Raw genomic sequence first — 25,248 nt, 5'->3', positions numbered from 1 at the left:
GCCACGGTTTAATCAAGAATAATCTGATTAAAACCTCTTATGAAGATAAAAGAGCGCTTGAGCTAAAGAAATTACAATACTTTATTAAATTTCCAGACAGTCTGCTATGCACTGAGGGGTTACATAAGCCCAATTGCGTCATAGGTCCAAGTGATTTAAGCCGTTCTTTTTGTCTTGGGATTTAAGGTTGTTTTCTTCACTAGTGAAGTGTTAATAGCGCGCTAGAATCAAATAGATGCCCTAATAATTGCGAAAGCCTCAGAGCAGCTTGTTTTGACGCAAAGATATACTGCATTGTAATAATCTTATGTCGGAATCATTGCGAATGAATAACCACGTTTTCGACTTGGGCTAAAAAAAGGGTCAAGTCTTATTTGCTTTACCAGATTATAAAAAAATATCTACGAAGTCTTAAAGATCTGTCACTTCAGCGCTCTAACCAGACAAATGTATAAATTACGTTCCCAATAGTTCCAATCCGCTTACACATTCAGTAGAACTTGCTTGAACTGGCAAAAACACCTATACACTAGCTTTACGATAACGGAAAATTGAGTTTTTCAAAATCTACCTTTTTACCAAAAAATGTTCCGTAGCACAATTTAGGAGCGAAATCTCATTGATTAGTTATAAAAACAACTAAGTTTAGGACACTGTTAAGGATTGACAACAAGGAATTTTTCTAGGACACTTTCACAGTAGGAAGTTTCTAAGAGAAAAACCTGATTCGATTAAGGTGGAAAACTAAAATATAGCTACTAAAATATCGTACTTCTGGTCAAGAAATCAATTGGTTATTAATTTTACTTGCTTTTTGGATTTTGAAAACGTCCTACTCAAGGGCCTTTTATGTCTAATATTAACGAGGCAAAAAGACGGATTTCTTTCAACTAGTGAATCCAAAACTCAAATTAAGTCAAGAGGACTGAAATATTTGTGTATATCATAGTTATAACTGCTTGTACTGTGACGAGCAATGTGTTGGAAAGTAATTTCATGTTAAGTTACTAAGGAGGAGTGAACGATCTGGAACATTCATGATACACATGATAGTGTACGCTGTCGAAAACTAAACTATAAAAGTATTAGTTTATAGTTTACTTACTCACCAAAATAACTAGAAAATGTCCATTCCCCCATAATAATTGGCTGGTAATTCTTTTGCACTTTTTCCTGCTAAAATATATCCAGACTCAAGACTGTAGAGAGTCGAGGACGAGGCATCCAAAGTGAATTTATCGACCAGGTGGCTGTTAACATAAACCTTTGTGCTTTCACCACAAACAACTTTCGAAGGACCAATCACGGGGTGTTGTTTAAGATTTTGTATTGAATAGCCCGGACAATGGTTCGCAGATTACTTGACAATGGAAGTCTTTTTGCTCAGCGAAAACAGACAACGTTTACACAGCTTGTAAAAAAAATTAAGCACATACCAGACGCGATACCAGACAGAACCAGACAACTAATACAAAAGCATAACTGATCAAGTGCTAGTTGTTTTTAGTGAACCCATTTCGAGCTCCATTTTGGCTGCAGTATGATCCAGTATGCCACCAGACAAAATGTGTTTAGATACGAGGGTCCCGGACAGGAGCATGTGGCTAAGCCTATTTAATCACTTTTTTTCATATTAAGCTTCGATGACTTGCAACCTCCCTGCTTAGTGTCATATTATAATGATCATATAAAATAGATCACACCATTTAATTCTAATACCGTAGTTATTCGATTAAGCGCCAAACATCGAATAAGCGCCCACTCTGTAGGAAAACTTAATAAGCACCCAGCCTGGAATAAGCGCCCCCCCCCCCCCTCCAAAAAAAAAATTAATAATAACTGAAGTGCACAAAAGGAGTATTGATTATTTTTTCTTTATTTGCTTGCAATCTCTAAATTCATGTTCATTGTCTGACGGTCCATGAGAATGTTGAAAAGTTCTCCCTGAAAGCTTAGTTTCAACGGCAATGTCTATGTGGGCGCAAAGTTCATTTACGTTTCTCTTGGAGAGTGCACAGTATCTTCAAGAGGTAAAAGAATGGCACAAAAATACACGTTAAACAACAGAACACTTTTCTACTACAACAAGTGTTTCCCAAACTGTCACTTCGTCCTTTGTGCTCAAGTTATCTGGCTTCTTGATACAAGAAACAGCAAACAGTATAGCGGCGCCAATCATTGTTACAGCACCGACCATGTTGAACACTGGCACATAGGATCCTGTGATATCTGCTACTAAACCTTTAAGAAAAAAGAAACAAAAAGGCTAAATTTCGTGAACACCATTTTATATAAATTAATTAAAAAAACCTTTAAATATATATATTTTACAAAACATTTTACATAATTTTAGTTATTGTTTATTTATGATCGGTGGATATAAGTGTACTAGTTGATTAAATTAAGCTGGACCTATAGTGACGTGACACAATCTTATCGTTTTCGATTATTGCCGAAGATAGCCCGAGGACTTCCGACAATTACCGAAGTGTAGCTGTCACTCCCAGATAGCCCTAAGTTATTTAAAGCTACTCAAGTCATGTCTTATTTATTCATGCCTCCGTGCAAGACATAACACATACGTAATGGGGGAACTAGCTCCTCAGTGGAGGGATGAAATGCGTATAAAAGAATCACGAAAACAAAAAGAAAAATCGGGGAAGCGCGGGGGACGAAGAAGAACGTAAAGGCGGAAGCTAGGCAACTTTTCTTCCCTTCTCTCTTCCCAGTGCATCCCTCGCGCTTTTATTTTCCTTCTCCCAGGTTCCACGCGCTTTTTTTAATCCTATCCTCCTATCCCCGTATGCTAACTGAGCAAAAACGCGATCTTTTCCTGGTATTTATCGGTGAATAACTACGTATGAACGATTCGATCGTCATAGTGATTTTTCTTGGACAAATCTGTCCAAGGAGGAAAGGCGAAATAAGGTAAACCCGATGTGAGGCACCAACCCGTGAAACAAGGCCAGACCACGACACCGGGAACTCCGTCCCCTACTCTTTGCGATAAGTGCGTGGGTTCTTTAACGTCCCCTGCTGACCTATAACACTGAGGATGCAGGAGATCCTACGGTTTATCGTCCTTATCCGAGAAGACTAAAACATCTAACCATTATGTCATATTGCAAAGGCAGCACGTTCTCCTCAGTTATTTTAAGACCCTGAGTGTTGGTCCGGTCTGGGAGTCGAACCCGAGACCTCCCGCACAGCAGTCCGGCGCTCTACCAACGGAGCTAACCGGTCGATCAAATTTTGACACATCAGTTTATCATATAAGCTGCGTAGCAGCGCCTGTGTAAGTTTTGAGTGCGCGTTCGGGAAACGCAAAAGGCACGAGACGGCCGCGCGAGGGGAAATCTCTCGCCTTCCGCGTTTTCAAAATATGCGCGCAAAACTACACAGGCGCGTGCAACGCAGGCTATTTATCATAAAGAAGAACGACTTTTTTATTTGTTTACTTCAAAGAAAGCTCACCTCCAAGAGCCGGAGCAAATGCAAACGACATGCAAGCCAGGCATTGATAAATGCTGATCCCCAAGGGTCTTAACGTTTCAGGCAGATTGTTTAGCACAGCAATACACAAACCAGAGCCCAGTGTACCATCAGATATTCCAAAAACCACAGAGTACATAACGAAGTGAAAATTTGTAGTTGCCATGGGTAACAGGAAAGCAGCAACGCCTTCAAGAGCAGTGGCTACAGAATAAATGTATAGCATGTTAATCCAGTCGACGTCATTCAGTCGGCCAATCAGAGGTCGCACAAGCAAAGAAGCCACCCCATTGTACATGTACAAGCGGGAAGCGTCCACTTCTGTAAATCCTGCCTCCTCCAAATAACGAACCTGTAAAAAAGTAATAAGACAGTCAACAGTCTTTAACGCGCCGATTTCGGCGGCCGGAACTCTGTCGTCAGTGGCGGATCGGCATCCAGACCTTTGAACAAGGCGGGAGGGGGCTTCAGATGTTCCTCGAAAATCTTCGACAAATTTCGTTAATCTTCGGTAACGTTCGTATGGTCTTTCAACAACACTCGGATAATCTTCGGAGATCTTCGGTCTGGAAATTGCTCAAAATGCAACAAGTTGCTCAAGAGGAAAAAAAGTTGCTCGAAGGGGAAAAAAAAAGTTGCTCAAATGTGAAAAGTTGCCAAAAAAAGTTGCCGAGCAACTTGTGGAAAGCCCTAATTACAACTTCATATCCTTGTGCACGCATTGCGTGCCTAAAGTGTGTTTCGGACTTACCCCATATGCAAGGACGGTGTGTAATGAACGATGTAGATTACAACTCCTGCAATCGTGCAAAGAACGAATACTTTGTGTTTGAGGATTGAAGTGTCCCAGAACTTGTCTTGTTTTTGGTTAATTTTCAATTCTTCTCGGTCTGAGTCTAGTTTGATTGGTCTATAAACAAAAGCCAATATGCACGTTAAAGAGACAACGCCAGCCATCGCTAAATATGTTCCTCTCCAACCAAATCTTTCGAATAGCACTTGTACAATTGGGCTCATAACAAATAATCCTCCACCAGGCCCCATGGCTATTAGCCCCAGACTCAGCGAGCGCCACTTGACAAAGTACCTTGGCAGGGCTATGTACGTAACTAGATATACACCACATGAGCCGAACCCGTACAAGGCTCCATATGTAAAGTACATGACATAAAGATTGGAGGTCTTCGATGTTACAATGAGGCTAATGGCGCAGATGATTGTTCCAAAAAATGAGACAATTCGAGCGCCAAAACGATGATAGAGTCTTCCAATCAGAGGACCGTAAATTCCTATGCCCATCATTGCAATTGATCCGACCCAAGCTGTGAAGAGAAAGAAAGGAATTGATAAGGTACAACACTTTCCCTTACAGTTGAAAATTGACTAAACAAAACCCTAAACTAAAACTTCTGAAAAACCCTTAACTCCTGTAGAACCGCTTCAAAGTACTGCTCAGTAGTTTTCATTTGAATGGTCACAATCTGAGTTTTAATCCACTCATTTAGAAGTTAGAGCCCCTTTGTAGCCGAGAGTAGCGCGTGAAAGTACTGTGATAAGTTTACACTAGGATACATTGCTCAATTAAAGCCTATTCTCGAAAGTTTTCTGAGGTAATAATTTCTTTGTTGGTTGGCTGGCTGGTTGGTTGGTTGGGTCATTCGTTCGTTCGTTCGTTCGTTCGTTCGTTCGTTCGTTCGTTCGTTCGTTCGTTCGTTCGTTCGTTCGTTCGTTCGTTCGTTCGTTCGTTCGTTCGTTCGTTCGTTCGTTCGTTCATTCGTTCGATCGTCCGCTAGTTCGTTCGTTCGTTCGTTCGTTTGTTCGTTCGTTCGTTCGTTCGTTCGTTCGTTCGTTCGTTTGTTCGTTCGTTCGTTCGTTCGTTCCTTCGTTCGTTGCTTTGTTCAGTTATCTTAGACAAATTTAGTACCTGTTTTAGCTTTTCCCTGCTGAAATTCATCCAATAGAGCCGGGAATAGGATGCCAAAGCTAAACGCAAATCCACAAATGACGACATTTGAAAGAACAGCAATGACACACACCACCCAAGACCAGCAACTGTCCTGATACGGAGAAATTATTTCTGTGCATGTCACAATTTGCTTCGTCTTCTCATTTCCATCTGTGGCTTCCGTAGCCTCGGCCGCTTTGCTCATGATACCTTTAACTAAATGTAAACAAACAGCAAAGAGGAATGTTTTCTGAGAAAGATCATTTTTAACTCGTTTTAGACGTTATGATGTCGGTACTTGCTTTTACACCCATTTTTTGTTGGCTTTCAACCATATACGATGAAAACAATCTCTACTGTGACTGCTTTGATATGCAATGAGGATGTGTGTTTGCTGAAAACAACAGCGCTTGTTTTTTTGTTCAGTTATTGTTTCCTGTTTTCTTGATATAAATTCCTATATTCCGGTCTGATGACATTGGGCACATGTAGGCAAAGGAAATCTTGGTGGTGGTCTTGATGTTTTGGTTAAACAAAATAACTTGTTTGAAAATCTTAATTTCTTATTGGCAAATGTGCCCACTTGTATCGATCTTATGGTAAGCACGGTCAAGGTCACTGTACTAAGTTCGCAATTTGAACTAAAGATAGATACCATTAAGGACAATATTTAAGAAGAATTAAGAAACGCCAAAATGATACACTCTTTTTTTTTAAGAATCTAGTTTATAAGAATATCGAGGCTGAAATTTGCGAATTTTTAAGAATATTTTAAAAATAAACCCGAGGCTGAGATTTTTGAAAAGAATATAGTTTTTAGTTGAAACAACATCAGGTATTTCCATTTCCGTCAATGCAACGAAAAGCAAAGGTACATGTGCACAATGTAACACGATATAGATCTGGACAACAATACTTGCTAAAACGGAAATGTCAAACGGTATTTTCTAAGAATGTTCATAAGTCGGAAAAACTGTGTTATAAAAAAAAGAGTGTAACACGCAAATCTCGCTTCGTAACACAGATAATGCCCGCAGACAAACAAAAATGCATATTTTTTATCTGTGAACACTTTACAGTCACCCCAGTTGGGAGTCTGTTCCCAAGCTATAAATCTTTGAATTTCAACACAGCGTTACATTTCTTGTTTGGTTCTGGATTTTCAAGAAATATTCAACTTCAAAAGTACCGTGGTCACTTGCATAGACCAGAATATTCCAAAAACTAAAATTTATTTACGGAAATGAATGAACGGAGGCCAAAACATTTAATATCACAGGTGATCACTACCAGGACATCACTTTGTTAAGCCTAGTTTTGTTAAAAATTTCTATAATAGGGCACTCAAAACGTGTTTTACCATGATCATGCTCTGAGTTTAAAGATAAAAGGACGGGAAGACTTTTTATCTCTTGTGTCTTGGAAAAATAGCTTAAAGCTTACTACAAATTGCTCTCCCTTCATCAACTCGTTTAATACCTTCATCTTGGTGTACTAGGTACATTATGTGTAAACGGCCTTTCTTTCTAAGACCACACGCGTTCGCAAAAAGACGATTGTTTCACAGTCTAGTGCTTAGCCATAATTTCAGCACAGTTTTGACTAAAAGGTTTCTCCCCCCCCCCCCCCCCCCCCCCCCCCCGGGGGGGGGGGGGGGGGGGGGGGGTGAGAGCCCCCCCTAAAAAAAAAAATCCCCCCCCCCCCCCCCCCCCCCCCCCCCCCCCCCCCAACAAAATAATTTTGTTTTGTCCCCCCAAAAACTCATATTTTGGTTTATTTTTAAAGAAGAAAATTAAATCGCGATCGGCTTAAGGACAGGAAATGAGAGCGAATATGCTAGTCTAAAGAACCGAATGTCCAAGAGGCATCTATCAGACCGATAGTTCCGAGATAAAAACACTTTGATCGTGTTTATTCTTTACCACTAAATTTTCTTCGGATCGCGCCATTCAAAAACGAGCATCTTCGAATTATTTTTGACTTTTTAGGATGAAAGCCTTGAAAGCCGAGATATAGCAAACGAATCAAAACCAGAAAAGAAACATACTTATTTCAGATCAGACATTTTTTTGGCTGTATAGTAGGCCCGCTTGTTGACAAAAAATTTCACGGACGCGCGCGGACGGACGAGTACTATCCATCCGGGTATTTTCGTTTGACGGGAACAATATCATGCATATGAGGTGATGATGTCTCTCCGCTAATGAACACTATAATCAATTTAAACCAATCAGAATCAGAACAAATTCGTGGTGAACCCTTTAAGGTCTAATCCGCTGATCAACGTGAACGCAGGAGTACGCGTGACGAAACAACAGGTGGAGACAGGTAGATAAACACCATTAAGTACCCAACTGTTGTAATTAAAATGCACACAAAATGTGAAATTAAATTTAGCGTTCAATGCAATTCTGATTTAGCCAAAGCACTCTCTCCTTTCAGTCTCGGGCCGGAGAGCAGAAAGGATGGGAATATGTGCCTTACAGGGTACAGAAAAGAGAGAGAGAGAGAAAAAAAAAATCGTTCATAAAATAAGCTGAGAATGGCTTGTTAACGCTTCAAAACAAAGAAGTCGAGTTCATGGATAAAAGAAATTACTTCATTTCAACAAAGTTTGTTCAATACCTTATCGAATCTTGAAATCCACGAGTTCTTGTTCAATTGCCAGTTAGTTTGGGTGACTGGGATCTGTTCGGATTTATTCTCACCGGCGTCAGATTTAAAGCCACTTCTTTCGGAATCGTTTGTACTTAACGCCGCTGGCCTTCTAAAAGTAGTCCCAATCGACGGACCACTGGCTATCAGAATTAACGTCACAAACACATACACACTTTTTTATATAAGAATATTGTTTTTTTCTGGCGCAGGCTGAATATATTTTTCTGTTGATTTTAGGCTGAAATATTGGTATTCGTAGACTATATCGTCGACATTTCCGTTTTAGAATGTACTGAGGTAACAATTACAAGTGAATACCTTCTTTCAGAAATGTTATTAGCATCCAACATACGGCTAGTGCTGCTTTTGTTGTTTTTTAGCTACTTTTGTCATTTAGCGAAAGGAAGAATTTTAACGGTTGAGTTGAAAACATATAATTGTATTGTTTTTACACAAAAAAAATTATGTTCTTTTCAAAATCCCAGCCTCGAATTATCTTTAAAATATTCTTTAACTTTGCAAATTTCAGCTTCGATATTCTTTTTATATGTTTTCTTAGAGAAATATGGAGTTTAACGATACAAGACTGAAGCATACAATTAAAAAGCAAAAACCATTAGATGAGTCAAATGTCACACACTTACTATACAGTGTACACCACTAGGCGGAACGGTAACCTGCGATCAGGCGTTCTTTTCTTTCTTTGGGAAGAAGGGCATGATCTCAGGTTAGCGGAACGGAGGAACACAGCCCGGGGGGGGGGGGGGTACTTGACCTTTGTTTAGGACAAAGGACAACATCAACAATAACTTACGCTTTTTGTGATTGCGTCCCGTACGCGATGTTCGACGTATTGAACTGCGAACGCTGATCCCAGCAAATAAAATAATGCTTTTCATTGAAGCGAAAGCGAAAACAATACAAATACTTGAGGACAGTCTTGCAGCCATACCCTGTCTAGGACAGGTTCAGTCCCTGTTTAGGACAGAGGAGCTTGAAATTATATACCCTGTTCAGGACGGGAGGAGTAAAAAACCATACCCTATCCAGCGGCACGTCCCCGTATAGGCCGTATAGGGGAGTGCCCCCCCCCCCCCGGGGAACACAGACCTGACTCGACGGACTCGAGAGAGCGCGAAAATCGAGCCAAGGTTAGCAGCTCCTGATCGAAATTATTGCGGAGAAAAAAGAAGGCCCGTAAAATCCATGTCCTGGGTTTGTAGATGAACATATCGTTCGTGATCAGTTAAAATGAATATTTGATCCCCTTTTAGCAAATACGAAATCAAATACTTGGGACACAATCAGCAGGGGCGTAGCCAGGATTTTTGTATAGGGGGGTTCTAAATTTGAATTGTAATTGTGAACGTGAAACCAAGCGCCGGAGGCGCTCCCCCCCTGGGAAATTATTTTCAAATTTGCGGTCCCCAGAAATGGCATCTCCTTGATTCTGAGCATAAATTTTTAGCAATTTTAGCGTCAATTGAAGCTAGTATTTCTAAGAAGGGAAGCTCAAAATCCCGCGTACCAGGTAATTTTTCCGGCGTACCATTTACTCCCGGCGTACCGTCACTCACTAGTCAGCTAGTATATCAGCCAGAAGTAGGCGCCGTGGATGCTTCCGTGCAAAAATGTCGACTGTTGCACTAATGTCAATTTGTCTGTTGTAATGTATGTTCATAAGAGCAAGTCCTGACTCTCGCTCGCTGGTCATTGTAGCCCGCAGGTATGTCTTAAGTCTGCGCAATGTGCTGAACGATCGTTCACATTCTGCCGAAGTAATTGGCAACGTACACAAGATGCGCAGCAACTTGTGCACATTTGGATAAAAATCGCTGTCACATTCTGCCAAGACCTTTGATCTGACAACAGGGTGGCGTCAGCCGATCATGTGCATGTTGTGTGCAGATTTGAAAACGAGGCCACCAAAGGCGCTGGATCCCACGTACAACGCAGGCTTGTATACACGAAATTTTGTAATTGTAAACACAAGGTGATACTTTATAGATTTCATTTTATTTTCTCAAAAATTTCAAAAGGGGGATTCTAATATTTTTTCTCTTGAATTAGCTATTGCGATAACCCTCCCCTGGAACCCTCCCCTGGCTACGCCACTGCAATGGACGGTCAAAGCGGGCGGTGGAGGTCAATCATATCCCGAAGAGAAATACACTTCTGTGACCTTCTATTGCTCATTTTTTTTCCATTTATGTCCCAGAGATAGAAGAATTTGGTCGCCAAATGTTATCATTAGGTGAGGAATGTGAATTCATTGTGTATGAACACCAGTTTTTGTCCACCAAACATCACATGAAAAATGATGCGTGCAGATCAACCAAGCAACTAACTGTAGGCCGGGAATAGCGTCGGGTAGCACTTAATGCAAATGGAACATTTATATTTTAAATAGCAATTGGAGGCGAATGGAAGATGAGAAAAATACCTAACCTCTTTCCTGGCTTCTCTCTTACGTAAGCTTCAGATGACTCTAGGATCGAAGGAAACATAGCCTGCGTGGCCGGCGTGTAAAAATTTCAGGAATATCTAAAAAAATCCTTTGTTGTTATTTGATCTGCCGCCCAGGCAAGTTTAGCTTGTTTCCGGTCTTAAGCAAGCCGACATACGCCCTCTGCAGGCCTGTTTAATTTATAGACCTATTATCCTATATCATGATAAATATACTACAGTCGAAGCTCTCTTAACGGACACTCTCGTAAGCGGACAGCTCTACTCACGGCCGCCTTGTTTGAAACTCCGTTTTACGCTTCCATACAAACTCTGTATTTTTACATTCTCGTAAGCGGACGTTCTGGTAAGCGGCCGCGGACACTTTTAGAGGTCACGACTTAGACTTTTTCTTTGTTTTTAAGCTCCCGTAAGCGGACACGCCAAAGAAAATCCTGTTAACAGCCTCTGTACGTTGTTTTTATCAATCAACTTCACATCGCCGTTCGTCACAATGATTTCACAGCAACTACAGTACAATGTTTCAGTGTTTGTTTTGTCGTCATCCACGTCCGTCCAGTTATTGTTAGTTGGGCAAGCTCCCGTAAGCGGCCATCTATACCCTACACCTCTAGTGGCCGCTTACGAGAACCATTCTCGTAAGCGGCCAGCTCCAGTTACGGACACTTTTTTCGCGTCCCGAGAGTGTCCGCTTACGAGAGCTTCGACTGTATGTATGTTGGGTCGTTATACATCGCTTCTCGTCAAAATAAACAACACTTTTAGTAAAATTCGTGTTTATACATCATGACTCACTTTGAGCCAAATCAGTTACGAGTGACTCCCTCCCCCTCTCCGTTTCCCCGGGCTGGGGTATTCCCGAAGTGTATGTGCCGAGGGAAGGAGGTAGGGTATGATTTCGGTTAATTTCTTCTTAATAAGTCCCTTTTGGCGCTGTGATCCCAGTATGATGTTAAGATACGGTTTCTTTAAACTGTCAGTGTCTTAGTTAAAATTGTAGTGCGTAAATGCCCAGGTGAATAGTGGTGGATATTTACCGAGCCGCAATATCACACAAGCTGAATAAAATAGCGGCCAAAAACATTACTTTCGGTAGCCAAAATGAAACGCGCGGGTGAATAGTACTTTCCAATCAGAGCGCACGAAAAGTACTATTCATTTGTGTGGTATATACTAAACTGAACTACCCACTGAAGTATAACAAAGCGATTTAAAAAAAAAATGTTAGTTATGTTTCGTCTCTTTTTGCTTTGTCTTTGGCATTAAAAAGGGTACCCACGATCGATTTCTCGATCCTTAAACAAGGTCCAGGTTTTAGCATACAGGTCCAGGTTGTGGCATACACCTATCCTTTTGACGGGAGCCACCCCCCCCCCCCCCCCAGAGGAGTGACTAGTGAACAGTGAAAAAAAGTCCGTTAAACTCCGCTGCAGGGGCAAACTCCACTATAGCTAAATTCAAACACTATGTTAGAAATTTAGTTTTCCTGGCGGGGGGTCGGGCACAGGAGGCAGTTGCCCCCGCCAGGAAAACTAAATTTCTAACATAGTGTTTGAATTTAGCTATAGTGGAGTTTGCCCCCGCAGCGGAGTTTAACGGACTTTTTTTCACTGTTACGGCGCTAGTGCTCAACTGGACAGAACCATCCAGATTTTATGGCGAGTACAGGGGCGGGAACAAGGAGGGGAGCGGGGAGGAAGGGCGGCAGGAAGAACGTATGTGCGATCATTTCCTTTCAGCCTTTAAAAAAATAGAAAACAAAAATAAACAGTCGGCATTTACCTTGGCCTTCTAAGGTTTTCTGCGCTCCAGTGAATTCACTGCACCTTCTGCAACTCAATTCAATCAACTGGTGCATTTATCCAACACTGATATATCCTTTACCGCCGAAGGGTGCCTCACCTTGCATCTGAAGTCATCCAAGACAGACCCTTATCGTCAGGGCTGCTCGCTATTGATCGCACCGTCCCACCATTCTGTTTGCGCTGTCCGAGCCCTCAGAAAGTACCTTGCTTTGCGTCCAACCAGGGGTGCTTCCCCACTCTATGTCTTCGAATCTGGTCACTACCTCACAAGAGCTAAAGTCACCACGACCCTTCGCACTCTCCTCCAACGTCTCGGCATTTCAACAGAGCTCTATGCCTCCCATAGTTTTAGGATCGGTGCTGCTACCTCAGCAGCCGAAGCGGGTTTGCCCCCCTGGCTAATCCAAACACTTGGAAGGTGGTCAAGCAACTGCTTCACTCTCTACATTAGAACCCCACCTTCTCTCCTTCAGAAGGTTCCCAGCATGCTGGCTGCTTCAAGCACTAAAGGACAAGGGATATGGAATCCACTCCAAGGACGCTACACCCCAAGTTTTCCGTAATAATATTGTTTAACTAAGCAGGCAGTATTTGGGAAGTAATTTGGGTGCACACCTGCTACTTTTACCTGCACGTAGCAGGCTGGGTGGGGCCCTCGCCCCACCTTAGCTTCTACTCACTCCATTACCTTGCAGGGTGTGTCGCTGCCACCCTTACTGCATTGCTCATTGCTAGGGTGTGTTGCTGCCACCCTCATTTTATTATGTACTGTCACTAGGGTGTGTTGCTGCCGCCCTTATTGCATTTTTCAGTTTTTTAGGGTGTGTTGCTGCCACCCTCATATTACCCCAGGGTGCACCCAACAACCTTTAGTCCCATTTACTGCCAAACATTGTGTATGTGGTCTTTATTTACTATGTTAAGCGATTAATTTGTTAATGTATATTTTACTTGTAAAATAGAGTTAACTAATGGAGCTTATTGCAGCCTTTATTTGTCTTCGTTCACAATTAATTTGTCTACAAACACTCCGAGTACTTAGTTCGCACAAGGGACATTGCGTGACTCTGCTCTGTGTAAGAGCTGCTTTATTTACCTTAGCTTACAACAATAACTGAACTTCAGATGGCTAGCATCCGGATAAACAACTCTTCATTGTTAGCAACCGTAATCGAAACCAAGTTATGCTTCTATCTATTAAGGTGTGTCGCGTGCTATTTTGTTTCACATTGCGTGCTCGTGCACTATAGAGCTCAACTGTAGCTTACTTCGCGTAGTTCTCTATTTTCCCCACCCCCCTTCCCCTTATTAATAAAGCTGGACTACTGGCTTGGGTGCACACCTGCTACTTTTACCTGCACGTAGCAGGCTGGGTGGGGCCCTTGCCCCACCTTAGCTTCTACTCACTCCATTACCTTGCAGGGTGTGTCGCTGCCACCCTTACTGCATTGCTCATTGCTAGGGTGTGTTGCTGCCACCCTCATTTTATTATGTACTGCCACTAGGGTGTGTTGCTGCCGCCCTTATTGCATTTCTCAGTTTTTTAGGGTGTGTTGCTGCCACCCTCATATTATCCCAGGGTGCACCCAACAACCTTTAGTCCCATTTACTGCCAAACATTGTGTATGTGGTCTTTATTTACTGTGTTAAGCGATTAATTTGTTAACACTATGTTAGAAATTTAGTTTTCCTGGCGGGGGCAACTGCCTCCTGTGCCCGGCCCCCCTCAAGTTACGGCGCTAGTGCTCAACTGGACAGAACCATCCAGATTTTATGGCGAGTACAGGGGCGGGAACAAGGAGGGGGGCGGGGGAAGGGCGGCAGGAAGAACGTATGTGCGATCATTCCCTTTCTGCCTTTAAAACAATAGAAAACAAAAATAAACAAAATTTTACTAGCTTTAAATTACTCTAAGACGACCCCGAAACGGGCACATTTTTTTGGACGACCGCATGTTTCGGAAACTTTGTACATAACGTATCACACTCCCTAATTGGATTCCGCTGTCCCATTAATCGACAACTCGCAAAGATGGCGGAATGACAGTGCAGGACAGAGGACACATTGTTTAACGTTATTTTGTGAGTCATTGTATTGCGGGTGAGTGTCGTTTGTTGCATTCTACGCCATCTGTGTCAGGGTACCTGCGAAGAAGAAGCCTGGCAGTTATTTGGATTAGCTACGTGACGTACGAAAGCTTACTTTCTGCATATTTAGCTTTCTGTATAAAACATACCTCTCAGTCTTGCGGTCAAAAGCTATTGGATTTAATTAAGCTTATCTTGAATCCAGGCTTGAATTTATATGATTGAGACAAAGCTTCAGCCTTCAGAAAGAAAAAAGATCTACATTTTAACGCTACACCATTTTGCACGATGGAGCTGTTTATCATCACTTCTTTGCTTCTCGGTTTATGGATGAATTGGTCTTTCTGGGTTCACAGTAAATACAAGTGGACTAACCTACATGCCTTGAAAGCCCTCACTGGATTTCAGGTGGTCGCCAACACCTATTGCCTGGCTGTTCATCTGTTGTTGTTGACTAAGTGGCCATTTCTGGGCTATCTGATAAACCCAGGAAATTATTTGTGGATGGTAGGGCCTGTTACTTGCAGACTGTTCACAGCAGTTCAAGAAATTTCAGCTTTAGTGTGTATTGCAAATGCAGCTGGTATTTTTGTGACAAATCAAGGAAAAGACGAGCTTAAAAAGGAAAGAAAACGCAAGATTGCCTTTTTCCTGGTTTCGTTAATTTCGATTGGGGGTGCAGTACTCGCCTTTTTTTACACAAAAGTCATACCTCTTCTCAAGTATGGCACTTTGAGCGGAGCAAACTGTCCTTCGCATTCGTTTTCATTGCTCTGCGGACGTATCAAGGTTAAATCTGCATTTATTATCTACGTGGCGTGTTCTGTAACTTTATTTTACAATAATTCTCCATTTACAGGGTCACAAGCAAAATACATTTTAAACATTTTCTTCAAATGCCTATCCATCTTGTTTCACTTTACTACAATCTGCGCTCTTATGTTTGCTGTTATGTTCATACCATTCTATCTGCTTGGAGGATCTTTATACAGCGTTACTATCAACACACTTAAACTCTACTTTGATGTCACAGCTCTTGCAGTGAGCATAGGTTTCCCAGCATGGTTTTGCTCAGTTGCTGACACGCAGTCTAGCGCATCGCATACTGTGCAATCATCTCTCCTGGACAGAAGCCCAGACAATGAACCAAGGAAGATTAAAATAAGGATAAATACACATGCGCAAAAAAGTTGAAAATAGGAAGAATTTATTGCCAGTGGAACAATTTTAATGTTCAAATACTTAACATAAAGTTGTTGTAATCTCTGGGCTCCCACATGAAATTGAGGAAATATGCATCAAAAATTTTATAGTTAGCTTCTAAAATACTGAAAAGAGACCACTCTTGGCAAAAAAAAAATTGGCATTCTGTCCCGAACACCCAAAGGAAGACCCAATCACTTAGGCACAAGTCTGTCAAGAGGAGCCACAGGGCATCCACACAGGCAGTGTGTCTGTCTGTATGTTTGATATAATAAGAAATGTATGGGAATATGAGGCGCGGTGGCCTAATGGTTAACGCGCTCGACTCCGAGTCGAACGGCCCGGGTTTCGAGGCCTGGCCGGGGCGCTGCGTTGTGTTCTTGGGCAAGACACTTTGCTCTCACGGTGCCTCTCTCCACCCAGGTGTATAAATGGGTACTGGCGAATTTACTGCTGGGGGGTAACCCTGCGATGGACTAGCATCCCATCCAGGGGGGAGTAGTAATACTCCTAGTCGCTTAATGCTACGGAAACCGGGATAAGCTACGGCTGTATGGGCCTCATGGCTCGGAGACAGACTTTACTTTATTATTTTCGTCAACTTTTTTTGAGTAATGTCTATGTTTGAGATTAAAAAAAAGTAAACCTACATTGTCTGTTACTACACGTTATACAGGCAACGCAAAATCCCTCCAAATCACTGAACTGAATTTCCTGTTTTGCGCCGTAAAAATGCCAAAATACAACAGCTGAGGTTAGTTTACATTTATTTTGAGCTTAAGCATAGACATTACTTGAAATAAGTTTACAAATATTAAGACCCTTTCCATATCTTCATAAATATCATTTTATTTCGAACATGCAAACAGACACGCCGCTTGTCCAGCTCCTGTGGGGAAGCAACCCCATTTCTTTCATATGGGAGACCCTCCCCAAGTTTTAGTGTTCATATACTTAATATGCAAAGTTCTTGTATTACAACTATAGATCTTGTCTGATTTTCCCATTCCATAACCTTATGGTAACACGCATTTGAAAATCTGGAAGAATAAGATATCTGCTGAAACAGTCAGTTCTCCCAAAATTTGGAAGTCAGTGTTTCTATAATTACTGTAACTATAAAACTAGGCCTAAAATAATTTCTTGCTTCCATGGTTAGAGTAACTGGCTTTTAACCAATCTCAGAAGGAATGTCATAAATTATAGTCCTTGTAAAAATTTTCATGTAACAATGTAATTCAGATCTTTATAGTTTTATTAAGGCTATAAATCTTGTAAAATCCATGTATACTTCCATATAAATTTTTTAATGTTGTTATAAATTATCTATAGACTATAAAATTATATTCTGATATGTCAGTAATGTACTTGAGTAAACTGCCCAGGTATCTTGTCTAGTTTGTTTTAAAGACAACTCGTCCATAAACTACTGTCCTTGAAAGGTTTAACTTTTCATCAAATAAAAGTAGATCTGCTCTTTTCCCCACTTCAATGAGTCCAGTATGAGTGATCTTGGCAATTCTTAAATAAAAAAAATTATGTGAATATATTGCTGAATAGTGAGAGGTGCGGTGGCCTAATGGTTAGCGCGCTCGACTCCGAGTCGAACGGCCCGGGTTCGAGGCCTGGCCGGGGCGCTGCGTTGTGTTCTAGGGCAAGACACTTTACTCTCACAGTGCCTCTCTCCACCCAGGTGTACAAATGGGTACCAGCGAATTTACTGCTGGGGGGTAACCCTGCAATGGACTAGCATCCCATCCAGGGGGGAGTAGCAATACTCCTAGTCGCTTAATGCTACGGAAACCGGGATAAGCTCCGGCTGTATGAGCCTCATGGCGCGGACACAGACTTTACCTTACCTTTTTACCATTGCTGAATACAGTGTTTTCTATTTGGCAAGGAATGAAAAGAATTAGGTTGTCATTAAAGGGAGTAGTTTGGGAGAAAGCATGAGGGACCATTCATGACCCCTATAAGCCCAAAATGTGTAGATAGGTAATTCATCTAGTTATAACATCGAAGGTGGACCGCAAAGCGTGCCAAGAAACCAATATACTCAGAACTAGTATCAATTCAAGATAATTCATATTTTGGGCTTCCGAATGAAAGTGCTAAGTGATCAGTAATCATATTACCTGGCAGGATTCTCTGATAACATTGCCACAGCTTTTCCTAAGGGAACTCCAAAAATATTCACCAGGGAGTGAAATGTGTCAAGCAGAGTGCTGCAACTACCGGCCAAGGTGTTTGTTCCTACAATCGATAGAGTACGGCCACTGGGAGAGACCTGCACTAGAAGAACAATGACAAGGAAAAAATTTGCTTGGCTACTATATCTTTTTTAGAACCTTGTACAGCAAAGAAGGATTGTGCGAGATGCACTGGCCTAATAGTGAATGTACTGAGTGTACTCTGGGTTGAGGAACCTGGGTATTCATAAGCCCTGGCAGATCATGCCTCTCTCCACCCAGGTGTATTTCATGGGCACTAAGGGAGGTGCGGTGACCTAATGGTGAGTGTACTCTAACCATTTGGCCACCATGCCTAATAGTTAGACTCTGGATCAAGTGGTCCAGGTTTGAGCCCTAGCTGGGGCACTGCACTGTGTTTTGGGCAAGACACTTTTCTCTCACTGCCTTTCTCCATCTATGTCGGTGTATAAATGGGTACTGGCAGATTTAATGCCGGGGGTAACCCTGCGATGGACTAGCATCTCATCCAGGGGGTGTAGAAATACTCCTAGTCGCTTAATGCTATAGAAACTGGGAAAAGCTCCAGCCTGATAGGCCACAAGGCTCGAATGCAGTGGCCTTACTTTGTCTGTTTCCATACTTGATGGTTTTTCCAGGGATACTTTCCAGAACACAGTCAGTTATAAAAGCAATGTTCTGAAAGTGACGGCTTTTCAGCAGTAATGATATCGTCAAGGGATCTCTGAAAACAAAAACAAAAAAGGAAACTGCTAAAAAGATGAAAGGTTAAAATCAATATGGCCATTTTTTAGATCCGTGCATGCTTTCAAAATTGAAGTAGGTCTGCAAAGTGTGCAAATTAAATCAAATGCTAACAAGATTATACCAAACTTTTTGTTTGAATTGTATGAATTTTATGAAACATAACCTCCATGATAGATAAGGATCGAAGAAAGATCAGGTTTAAAAAAAATAAAAAGTGAATAACAGAGTGAAAATGCATTGACTAACAGAAGAATTAATCTGCTTATGATCAGTTCACATGTCATTGTGTCGCACGTATATGGACTTACACATGTGTTAAATCTCCAATGATTTCCACTGTGGGAGTTTTTATGCCGCTGTACTTTGGAAGGTTTGGCAATTCATCCAGGAGTCCAAAGTTGACAAGACCTGGAGATCTGAGAAGAAACTTTATAAATAAACAAACGAAAATGAACTCATGAATGAATAAAATAATGATCACTGAGTGAATGAATGGATAAAAAACAAATCAATCAATCAACTGTTTTTGACGATCAAGGGTGATACAAAGTCTCACATCATAACAGCAAATTAAAATTAGGATGACCTGGAGAAAAATCCTTCGCATTAATTAGGTTAATGTTAATATTTTTTATTAATCATTTTTACCTGTGGTGGAATGAGCAGACATTAAAAAGATGTGTCAAATGGAACTGCTGAGTTTTACTAAGTGACAGAGCAGCCAAGATCTCATCTTCACTGGCCTGTTTATCATGGCCAAGAGCTGGTCCTATACCCCTGAAAACCAAGAAGGGTGTAGTTCATCAATAATGGTCAAATCTTGGGCCTAAATAGTTTAATTAAATTATAATTTTAATGAGCATTACCTTTTCAGAAGACACTTTATTCTCTCAAAATTGCTAGATGCTTCTGCGTGAGGACTGATGGTCATGATTTTTAAATGATGCATCTTATCAAGTAGCTGCTCGAACTCATTAGCAGTCATGTCATTATAACTTCCTGGAAGGCCACCAAGGTCTGTGATGATGGGTCCCTGACAGGCCAACAAAAAGCAAAATGGTTGCAGTTAAGCCACAAACAGTTGAACCTTCTGTAAGCAAAAAGGGGGGGGGGGGTCTCCCTCAGTGGACTATATGGGAAAGCCCAGTGCAGGCCTGAGAGGGGTACCTTTTTCGGGCTGAAGGAATAAAAAAGGGTAGGGATTTCATGAGTACAGGAGAGGGTAGGAGGTGTTTGCAAGTTCTACTCTAATGACACATTCCAAGGAGATTTCTGTGATGTTTGGTGGTCATTCCCAACTTAATACCTCTGAATGGATCCCTTCCAAGACAGCCCCTTCTCCGTCAAAGAGCCCAACTTGGCTCTCCAGTGTTTGTAAAAGTTTATCTGTTTTACTGCTCAGAGGATGTTCTGGAAAGACAACTGTAGCCAGAAATGATGTTGTTCCACTTTGAACTAGCTTAGCTCTTGTAAACCCTATAAAGCATCGAAGACAAACTCAGAGATATAGCACCAATTAATATCCAAGGGAAATAAAACAACAACAACAACAACAACAATTTATTGAGGTATTTCCATAAAAATACATGGCATTACCTACTTACACTTGAGAAATTACAAGTAGTATCAGAAATAAAACAAAAATGCGATTTTATCATTTGGAAAATAAAGTTTCATGTCTAAGAGACATAGCTTGAAAAACAAAAGCAGCAGTTGATCGACAAACAGCAGGATCAATGCTGTTACAAAGAAATAAAGATTTTGCATTAATATCAAACTCGTTAAAAATACTATATTTGGCGGTTATTTCATTAAAGAACTTTAAACGTATGTTTTCGTATAGCTTGCATGAAAATAAGAAATGCATTTCGTTTTCAATTTCATCCGAATGGCAGAAAGAACAGATTCTCAAATTAATAGGAGTCTTGGGTATTGTGTGTCTACCAGTTTCGATACGTAATTTGTGATTCCCAAGTCGAAATTTGCTAATGGCAGTTCTGTGGTGAGGATTGTTGATTGCGTCCAGAAAACTAGATTTTTTGGTATCTTTTTTAAATGAATGATAAAATTGTAATTTTCTGTTTGTGCTAATTAGTTTTAGTTGATGAGCTATTAACGCTTTGCTAATGTTTTGCTTAATGTAAGAAGTAAAGAGTTTTCCGTTGTTTTCATTTAATATTAAAGAGCTCGAGTTGTATTTATTGCATAACTGATTCATTTTAAGCATTAGACCTGTCTGGGTTTTATCAGCCATCTCCTTAGAAAGCTGTAGACATTGCTTAGCGATGTTATTTTCTGGTAAGCTCTGAAGATGAATCCAAAATTTTACTATGGAGGTTTCGATGGCTAATTTTAGAGGAAGCCTTCCAAGTTCATTTCTGGTTGCAACATTTGGGCATTGTTTATTCACTCCTAAGAATTGTTTGCAAAAATATATGTGTGTTTTTTCGATGTCATCTTTCTCCCAATTGTTGAAATCATCTTTATCGTAGATACCCCACACTTCTGAGCCGTACAGTAAAATAGGGAGAAAGAGAGAATCAAAGAGTTTATTTGTGACACTAAGGGACAATTTTGAAAAATCCAAGTAACGGCGAGTAGCAAAGATGGATCTTCTTGTTTTATCTTTTAAGTTTGATTTACAGTCTCTAAAGCTTCCGTTTGCAGAAAAATTTATACCAAGATAAGTGTAATTGTTGACAATTTCAATTTTGTCATTGTTTATATGAAAATAATGTTTGTCGAGTAAAGATTTCCTGCATTTCTTTTGGAAGATGACAACTTTCGTTTTCTTTGGATTAACGGACAGCAGCCAATCGTTACAGTATTTTTCAAGAATGGAAAGTGCCTTCTGCAGACCTTTAGCTGAGTGAGAGATTAATACTAAGTCGTCTGCGTAAAGTAAACAGTTTAAATTGGAGCCGTTAGGTAGAGCGATAGGATCTGTGTCTTTTCGGTCTAGTAAAAAAGGGATTTCATTTAAGTATAAATTAAATAACATGGGCGACAGAATGCAGCCTTGACGTACACCTTTCTGATAATCGAAAAATTCAGTCCTTTGGTCACCATACTTAACAGAACATTTAGTTTTTGAGTAAAGATTTTTAATCAAATCATAGAAATTTCCACCAATCTTATAATGTAAAAGTTTGTAGAATAGTCCATCATGCCAAACCGAATCAAAAGCTTTCTTGAAGTCAATAAAACAAGTGTACAGTTTGCCTCTTGCTGTATGACTAACATATTTATCCACTAATGTTCTTAGGGTAAAAATATGATCTGATGTGCGATGATTAGGTAAAAAACCGATTTGAGCTTGATGTAATATGTTTTGTTGAAGTACATGATTTTTCAACCTGGCATTGAGGACCGAGGTAAAAAGTTTTCCGAGACAGCTACTAATGCATATTCCCCTGTAGTTAGAAGGGTCGTTTTTATTTCCCGATTTATAAATTGGTGTAATTAATCCTTCGCACCAAGTGCTAGGAAAGAAACCGCTTTTCAGAATAAGATTAAATAATTTGCAAAGGGCAGTGATAAAATATTGCATTCCAGCTTTTAGCATTTCATTGCGAATCTTGTCAGGACCAGGGACTTTCTTTGATCGAAGTAATTTTGTCATAGATTCTATTTCAGCAGGTGTAATAATTGTATCTAAATAATTGTGGGTGGTTTTTGTTTCTTCTAAGCTGAAGAGTTTCTCCCCTAAAATATTATTGCGAGGTAATAATGATGAGGTATTTATGGACGAGTGTAAATCTTGAAAATGGTGATACAACTTGTCAACAGGAATATCATGATTGTTGGAAGGGGGGTTGTGGCCTTCCTTCATTAATTTGAGGTTATCCCAAAATTTATGACTGTCTTTGTGATTAACAAGATCTTCAATTTGGGAATTTAGATGTTTCGATTTTTTGTACTTAATCAATTTCTTGAATGTTTTGCGAGTCGTATGGTAATCATGTCTAAGTTTTGCATCGTAAGGATTTCTATGTTTTTGGTTGGAAAGCATACTGAGATTCTTTCGCAGAAGTGCACAGTTGAATTTTAGCAGAAGATTTCACTTATGTTATAGAAGATTTATCAAAAAGAAATTTTTGGCATGTAATATTTTTTGCAAGTTTTGACCAAAAATATTCAGTTTTAGCACAGAAAGTTTAAAAGGTTTTTTCATTGCAAATACCCCTGGCTGGTTATTACTGTCAAAACAGTTTGCTCCAGTGGTAAAATAATCACAGTCACCACAGAAATTAAATCAGAGTGACTATGAGAATTAAAAGCAAAAACATACAAAACATACCTGGATTACACCAAAACTCTGCAACGTCATCTGCTCCTCCTGTAAATTAATCAGTTGGGTGAATGTACCTGCCGATATGATCAGTTTCAGAAAGGTATGCATGCACTTTTTATCCAAAAAACCATCTCAAAAATAGAATCCCAGGGGAGTAGGAAGGGTAGAATAGTCCATGCTTTTGCCTTGAAACTCAGATAGCGTCTTATTTAAAGACTTTATGAATGCACCAAATAGAGTAAGGGCATGTCCAAATATTCAATATTTTCTGGAAAAAATGGGGGGAGGGGGTGTAGGTGTAGGTGCCCTTGGGGGGGATTCCCCTGGACTTCGCAAGGCTTAAAGTCCCGTGAAACTACATGAACTATTACACGTAAAAGTATCATCAGACACACAAATTACAAAAAATATTTTGAGCTTTTATCTGTTTATTTTAAGGAAAATCGTGGACTTTAAACTTACCCATGCCGTGATTGTGAATATCAACAAAACCGGGGGTGAGAAAATGACAAGTTAATTTATCACTGCCACATTTCCCTGTGCATTTGTCAATAGCTGCAATCAAACCTTTCTCTATAACAACATCAAATGGACCTTCCTCGCATTGTCCTTGCGGAAAAACCACGTTTTTCGCACAAATAATCAAAGAATCCGCCATTTTCGAGCTATACTCGAAGGTGAAGGTCAACCAAGGGTACGGTGATCTGGGAGCGAGTCTGAACTTTGAAACTAGACGCGGAGAGCATTCTGGGAGAAATGTTACGTTGACAAGAGCGCCTGCGCACATTGGCGAAAACCCCGGCAAAGGAAAGAGTTAGTAAACTTCTTTACAGTTTACTTAGGAATCAAAATGCTTTCTTCAGCACTAAGAGTTGGATTTAGCCGGGTTTCGATCGCTGCCAAAAGGCGCCTCTTACCAACAGTCAATGCAGGTATTTCATTTGTTGTAATACTTGGTCAAACTTTTGATTTTCGCAGTTTGTTTTCACGTGGAACTTGCAGACTCTAGATATTGTAGTGTACAAGCTGCACGTGAGATATATAATATAGTTTGACTATCTTTTAAAACTTTTTTGCTTTAGTTGTTAGTGTACATGATGCGAATAATGATTCCGAAAGTTTTTTCAGTCAACAATAGCTAACCGAAACACGTTACGCGAAGTTCGCTTGTCTTTTCTTGTGACAGTGCGAAGGTCACGCAAATATGACAATCACACCACCAGTCCCACCCCCTCAGTGATTACAAACACTTCCTGGTCATGTTAGTTTAAGAGGCAAAAAACCTGGAATGGTTGAATAGTTTTAGACTATTAAAGCCCATAAACAATAACAACAGCAACATTTTAAAATATTTACTTTACATCAATAACTAACTGTGAAAGTCAAAGAGACTTAAAGATGAATTCCAGTCTGTACTGCGCAATCTCGGCTGCAATGTTTATGTCAGCCCACATGAAGGAATGTTTACAAGCAAAACTAAAAATTCCGCGACAAACTTACCTTTTTCTTCATTATTAACGCCAGATATCCTTGCAGAACAAATGATAACGAGTAGAAGAACCTTGACGCTATTTCAAACCGACGTTTCAGCTCATCGGAAATTCTTGAACGAAACGAACCGTAATGGCGGACTAAAAAACTTCATGTATGCTGTCACCGAAGTGTAACGTTTCAACAAATTCAAAACAAAAACGAAAACAAACCCCGAGTCTGCGCAGTACGGACTGGAAATCAGCTTTAATGATTTATTAGTACACTGGCTTCTCGATCAAGCTGTCTGGGTTCAAGCCCTGGCACTACCAGGGTCACTGTGTTGTGTTCTTGGACAGCAAACTCCTCTCACACAGTGCCTCTAGATCTCACCTAACAGCGATCTCTCACCCAGAGCGCACATTTTGTGGTCAGCAGCTGGAATGCACATGTAGGCAAGAGGTATTTGTTTTTAAAATCAGTTCAACTAATATACTGTATATTGCTTTATTTAGGAACATTTTCCCGGTCCAAACAAACTGCAGCAGGTATGCCAACGTTTCTCTATAAAAAACTTCATGTACTTTAGCCAGTAGAAGAAAAGAGCACAAATAAGGTTTAAAGTAAAAAAAAAACTTAGACAACATGTTGTAAAACTTGTTTAAAACGTTTCAAAGTCAGTGCACACACTTTTTTCTCCTGGTTGTTAAATGTTTTGCAAGCATTGTTGATACATCGTTGAACTGTACTGTATATTTACCTCTTCTCAAATAAAACCCTTGCAAAAATTGAATACATTAGAGCTCTTTATATTACATGTTACATGCATGTTTAACATTAGTCAGAATGTTCTTTTGTCTTTCACCACAGG

General features: G+C 40.4%; 4 protein-coding genes across 7 annotated transcripts in view; 2 read left to right on the top strand and 2 right to left on the bottom strand.

Annotated features, from left to right (window-relative positions):
• Positions 1-1,874: 1,874 nt before the first annotated feature.
• Positions 1,875-10,595, bottom strand: LOC144645144 (monocarboxylate transporter 4-like). Its single transcript, XM_078504623.1, has 5 exons — positions 10,544-10,595; positions 5,417-5,653; positions 4,315-4,814; positions 3,475-3,844; positions 1,875-2,241 (listed from the first exon to the last, which is right to left on the bottom strand). The coding sequence occupies exons 2-5, from the start codon at positions 5,640-5,642 to the stop codon at positions 2,057-2,059; spliced, it is 1,281 nt and encodes a 426-aa protein (XP_078360749.1). The 5' UTR covers positions 5,643-5,653; positions 10,544-10,595; the 3' UTR covers positions 1,875-2,056.
• A 3,779-nt stretch (positions 10,596-14,374) lies between these two features.
• LOC144645186 (uncharacterized) lies at positions 14,375-17,142 on the top strand. The gene is made up of 2 exons (XM_078504674.1): positions 14,375-14,466; positions 14,659-17,142. The coding sequence occupies exon 2, from the start codon at positions 14,742-14,744 to the stop codon at positions 15,645-15,647; it is 906 nt and encodes a 301-aa protein (XP_078360800.1). The 5' UTR covers positions 14,375-14,466; positions 14,659-14,741; the 3' UTR covers positions 15,648-17,142.
• Positions 16,426-23,574, bottom strand: LOC144645147 (N-acetylglucosamine-6-phosphate deacetylase-like). 4 transcript variants are annotated; one of them, XR_013569229.1, is made up of 9 exons: positions 23,370-23,574; positions 22,914-22,952; positions 19,920-20,089; positions 19,480-19,646; positions 19,262-19,390; positions 18,922-19,029; positions 18,472-18,590; positions 17,713-17,948; positions 16,426-16,584 (listed from the first exon to the last, which is right to left on the bottom strand). XR_013569229.1 is itself a non-coding variant. In XM_078504627.1 (9 exons), the coding sequence occupies exons 1-9, from the start codon at positions 23,563-23,565 to the stop codon at positions 17,051-17,053; spliced, it is 1,212 nt and encodes a 403-aa protein (XP_078360753.1). In that variant the 5' UTR covers positions 23,566-23,574; the 3' UTR covers positions 16,426-17,050. The 4 variants fall into 4 exon arrangements, 2 of the variants coding, with proteins under 2 accessions (XP_078360753.1, XP_078360754.1); XM_078504627.1 differs by having other exon boundaries at positions 16,426-17,177; positions 17,792-17,948; XR_013569230.1 differs by lacking the exon at positions 16,426-16,584 and adding an exon at positions 17,039-17,177 and having other exon boundaries at positions 17,792-17,943.
• A 113-nt stretch (positions 23,575-23,687) lies between these two features.
• Positions 23,688-25,248, top strand: part of LOC144645107 (trifunctional enzyme subunit alpha, mitochondrial-like) — a 24,673-nt gene continuing 23,112 nt past the window's right edge. Inside the window, exons 1-3 of the mRNA XM_078504586.1 lie at positions 23,688-23,839; positions 24,893-24,925; position 25,248. The exon at position 25,248 is cut by the window's right edge and continues 70 nt beyond it. Coding sequence (XP_078360712.1) covers positions 23,758-23,839; positions 24,893-24,925; position 25,248 — 116 coding nt within the window. The 5' untranslated portion in view covers positions 23,688-23,757. The remainder of the gene's footprint in view (positions 23,840-24,892; positions 24,926-25,247) is intronic.

Source organism: Oculina patagonica, chromosome 3 (genome assembly GCF_052425735.1).
Source record: "Oculina patagonica isolate OP01 chromosome 3, crgOcupat, whole genome shotgun sequence".
Lineage (NCBI taxonomy): Eukaryota > Metazoa > Cnidaria > Anthozoa > Scleractinia > Oculinidae > Oculina > Oculina patagonica.
The sequence above is the reverse complement of the archived record's forward strand: the minus strand, read 5'-3'. Positions and strand labels throughout refer to the sequence as shown.

What these genes read in the sequence shown, in the direction of transcription:
- LOC144645147 (XM_078504627.1), bottom strand. Translation starts at nt 23,565, where the DNA reads ATGGCGGATTCTTTGATTATTTGTGCGAAAAACGTGGTTTTTCCGCAA. An exon ending in AGAGTTTTGGTGTAATCCAG is followed by an intron (nt 20,090 to 22,913) that starts GTATGTTTTGTA and finishes GATGCTTTATAG; the next exon opens with GGTTTACAAGAGCTAAGCTA. An exon ending in TTATCAGAGAATCCTGCCAG is followed by an intron (nt 17,178 to 17,791) that starts GTAATATGATTA and finishes TTTTTATTTAAG; the next exon opens with AATTGCCAAGATCACTCATA.
- LOC144645144 (XM_078504623.1), bottom strand. Translation starts at nt 5,642, where the DNA reads ATGAGCAAAGCGGCCGAGGCTACGGAAGCCACAGATGGAAATGAGAAG. An exon ending in GCAGGGAAAAGCTAAAACAG is followed by an intron (nt 4,815 to 5,416) that starts GTACTAAATTTG and finishes TTCTCTTCACAG; the next exon opens with CTTGGGTCGGATCAATTGCA. An exon ending in ATTTGCTCCGGCTCTTGGAG is followed by an intron (nt 2,242 to 3,474) that starts GTGAGCTTTCTT and finishes TTTTTCTTAAAG; the next exon opens with GTTTAGTAGCAGATATCACA.
- LOC144645186 (XM_078504674.1), top strand. Translation starts at nt 14,742, where the DNA reads ATGGAGCTGTTTATCATCACTTCTTTGCTTCTCGGTTTATGGATGAAT.